Below are 3,875 nucleotides of genomic sequence, written 5' to 3'. Positions count from 1 at the left end.
GGTCCTGGCGATGTCCGCATCCTAATTCCTGGAACCTGTGGCATGACCTTATGTAGCAGAAGGGGATTTGCAGACAAATTAAGGATCTTTCGATGGGAGATGATCCTGGATTCTCCAGGGGGACACTAAATGTAATCACAAAGGTCCTTATGTGAGGGAGGCAAGGGGAGATTTGAGACACACAGCAGGAGAGAAGGACATGTGACCATAGAGGCAGAGATTGGAGTGATGGCCACCAGCCCAGGAATGCTGGCAGCCACCAGAAGCCGGAAGTGCAGGAACAGAGTCTCCTCTAGAGCCTGCAGAGGGCGTGTGGCCCTGTTTACCCCTTGATTTAGGACTTCGGGCCTCCAGAGCTATGAGAGGATACATTACTGTTTTTTTGTTTTTTGTTTTTTAAAGATTTTATTGGGGAATTGGGAGAGGGAACAGCGTTGGGGAATCGGGGAAGGGCAACAGACAAGTTGCTGTCCTTTCGTTCTTCAGTCTAGTTGTGGAGGACGTTGCTTCACTGGCCTGTGTTGGTATTATTGCGCTCTTCCCAGGTGAGGCAGTCGCTCGCTGGCCATTGCACAGCCGCTCACAGGGGCTCATGGCAGCTCACGAAAGTGCACGCTGCCGGCCAGTCCCACTGCAGCCTGTGCCATCGCAGGCAACTCACTGGCAGCCCAGCTCCAGGTCGAGCTGTTGTTCACCATCTTAGCTGTAGAGGGCGCAGCGTCACTGGCCTTCATGTGGGACCCAAATCAGGGTGCTGCTGCTCAGAGCTGGCGTCCCAAGCCAACTCCTAACCAACGCACCACTCGGCCAGCCCCCTTACTGTTGTTTTTAGCCACTCAATTTGTGGCAATTTGTTACAGCAACAGTAGGACACTAATCTAGGCTCCTTCCTCAATCTAGGCTCCAGCATGTTTCCATGAGAACCCAGAATGAGACTGGAGAGGATGGTTGTGGCTGGTGGGGTGGGGTGGGGTGCCGACTTCAAAGCCCCAAGCGCTGGGCCACGTCCACACATCTGCTTTGCTTCTCTGGGCCTCCAAGCAACTTGGTTGGGAGGTTGGGTTTAGCATCCCCATTTCCCAGGACCCCAGGGGAGCTTAAGCCAGTTGGACCCCTGAGCTTTTCCACAGCTGCCTGGGGCCCTAGAAAGAAAGAGAAAGATGATCTCAAATGGGAAACCAAGGCCCAGAGAGGGGCCAAATCTAGATCGGAGTGGGGGGTCTCTTTCATCTGGTTTCCTCCCTCCTTGAACCAGGAGAGAACTTCCTCAGTTTTCCTAGCCCTGACCTCCCTCTTCGACTCCCTTCTGTGCCCCACAGAAGAAGCCCCAGCCAGGATGCCCAGTGTGCAGACCAATGAGAGCCTTAGGGGAGAGAGACGGGTCATTTCCTCCCTGGTTATCTGCACCCTCCCTTGGGGCTTTAAAAACCACAGCCCTCAGGCTGGAGGGACCTTTGATAAGCGGGAACTAAGGAGAACTGAAGATGGTGAGTCTAGAAGGGATGTGGGTGCAAGAACCCTCTACCTTCGCCCTCTCCTCTCTGGGTCCCTCCCTTCCCCAACTCTCCCCTTCTCGTTTTCCCTCCCTTTCCTTCCTCCTTCTCCCTATCCTCCACCTCCCCCTTCTTCCCTCGCCCTCATCTCAGACTGTCCCACTCCTAGGCTGCAGTTAAGGAGTAAGTTTGTCAAGGAGCAACTGCAAGGTCATGGGCTGGAATCCAAAGGTCCTCCAGGGCAGGAAATTTGTGTGTTGGGTGGTGTAGGATGACTTCCTTCCTCAAGTGGAGAGATCCGGGACGCAGCTGGGCAGCGGGAACGGCAGGAGCGAAAGTAGGGAGGTGGGGAAGAAGCCAGTTTGGAAGAACGGTCCAGTTAAATCACCAGGTCGGTCAAGTGTTCTGAATTGTAGAGACGGGTAAACTAAGGCAGGAGCAGAGATGGCCCAGGTCCTTCAGTGGTTGGTGACAGAACCAGACTGTCCCATGGATTCTGTGAGCATCAGAGGGAGAGGGTGTCCAGGCTACATGAGGCCCCCCCCTCACACACCTGTGCCCTGAGGCCCGTGTCCAGGTGAGCAGGCTCTGATTTAGCACCTGCTGTGCCGGATGGTCTCATTGTCACATGGGTGAGAGGAGAAATGGCAGACCATGCTGGCTGGACCAGGGAGGGGGCCTGGCGTTGCTTAATTGCCCTCACCCCACTTCTGAGACCCTGCTTGAGCCAACAGGACTTCAGAATAGGGTCCACCATGAGCTTGACTTCTTTTTCTCTCTATAAAATAGTGCCAGTTACCAAAGGGTATTCAGTGAAAAGTTACTCTCCCTGCCCTCCCCAGAGCCTCAGGCTCTTCCTCGCTGCCCCGAGAGACAACTGGAGGCACCAGTTTGTGGTGGATCCTTCCAGAAACAATCCACAGGTGCTCAAGGGTGATGCCTAGGGAATGATGTAAGGAGTCATCTGACATGGGGGTCAAATTAAAACCGGGTTCAAATTCTGCCTGTCTGTGGAATAGCTGAGGGAACTTGCCTTTTCTGGGTCTCCTTCTCTTTATCTTTAAGATGGGGATAAAAATCCTATCGAATTAGAACCTACATCATAGTGATAATGAAAAACAATGGCCTAAGCTTTGCGAAGAGAGTCATTTAAATTAGAATCTGGACCTCCTAGGGAGGTGGGGCCTGGATCCATCTCCAGCCTTGGTTTTCAGCGCTGCTATCAATTGCTAACCTCAGCTCAAAGTCCAGCCATAAACGCCTGGAACAACAGCAGGAGTCACATGTGGACTTTCTCTCCTCCTCAGAGTTTTTCTGTCCCTCTCATTTGCATATTGGAACTACCCCAGCCCTGTGAACTTCGCCAGCCATCCTTTCTTCCTTTTCATGAAAGAAGTACACTTTGTTTTTACCTTTATAAGCCTGGCTTTCTTTGTTCTCTCTGGAGCCCCGTTTTAGGTTGCTCTCTGAATTTGCATCTCTGGGGCTGCAACTCCTTTTGCTCAAATGCTTTTTATTCTTTTTTTTTTTTTTAAATTTTTGTAAGTAAGAGTTTATCTGAGCCCAAACTGACGACATGTGCTGCGGAGCAAGATCTCAGATGCTTCTCCTTTTAATTCTTTATTAGAGCTCAAACTTTTTTTTGAGGGGGGGTGGTGGTGGTTTGACAATAGGATCGTTAAATTGAATGAGATAATACATAGAAACCTCTTACAACAGTGCCTGGCATACAGTTGATGCTCAATGCAGGTAACATGTCTATCCTTTCTCCCAGCCACTGCAAATAGAACTATGTTTCACACATTATCTGAACATCTTGCTTTTTTCATGAATATCATATATTATTAACCAGCATTTACTGAGCTCCTGCTGCATGCCAGGCACTGTGCTATGCACTTCACATTTTACTAATTTCATCTTAACCTGTGAGGAAGGTACTATCATCATTCCCGTGTATTTCAAGGGAGTTGCCTCTTTCTTTTTATTAGCTGTATAATAAACTCCAGTGGGAGTTTTCATCTCCTATCAATGGAGATTTAGGTGGCTTCTAATATTCTATCTTTAAAATGAAAGTTATATCTTTGGACCCACATCTGGGTTTCTGGTACACTGTCAATGCTTTTTTTTTTTTTTAACAAATATTGCCAAACATTGTATCAACTTACGTTTCACATATACAGTGCGGAGAGTGTCTATCTGTCTACACCTTCATCTGCAGTTATATCGCATGTTTGTTTTTGCCAATCTGAGAAGCATTTCTTTTTTTTTTTTTTTAAAGGTTTTTATTGGTGAATTGGGGGGATGGGAACAGTGCTGGGGAATTGGGGGAAGGGGGACAGACAAATTGCTGTCGTTTTTGTTCTTCAGTCTAGTTGTGGAGGA

General features: G+C 49.2%; 1 protein-coding gene across 1 annotated transcript in view; it reads left to right on the top strand.

Moving 5' to 3' along the window:
* The first annotated feature begins 1,382 nt into the window (after positions 1-1,382).
* C5AR1 (complement C5a receptor 1) overlaps positions 1,383-3,875 on the top strand; it is a 15,976-nt gene continuing 13,483 nt past the window's right edge. Inside the window, exon 1 of the mRNA XM_019625197.1 lies at positions 1,383-1,487. Within this exon, the coding sequence (XP_019480742.1) occupies positions 1,485-1,487 (3 nt within the window). The 5' untranslated portion in view covers positions 1,383-1,484. The remainder of the gene's footprint in view (positions 1,488-3,875) is intronic.

Source organism: Hipposideros armiger, unplaced genomic scaffold (genome assembly GCF_001890085.2).
Source record: "Hipposideros armiger isolate ML-2016 unplaced genomic scaffold, ASM189008v1 scaffold_619, whole genome shotgun sequence".
Lineage (NCBI taxonomy): Eukaryota > Metazoa > Chordata > Mammalia > Chiroptera > Hipposideridae > Hipposideros > Hipposideros armiger.
Note: the sequence above shows the minus strand (reverse complement) of the source record. Positions and strands in the feature narration are given on the sequence as shown.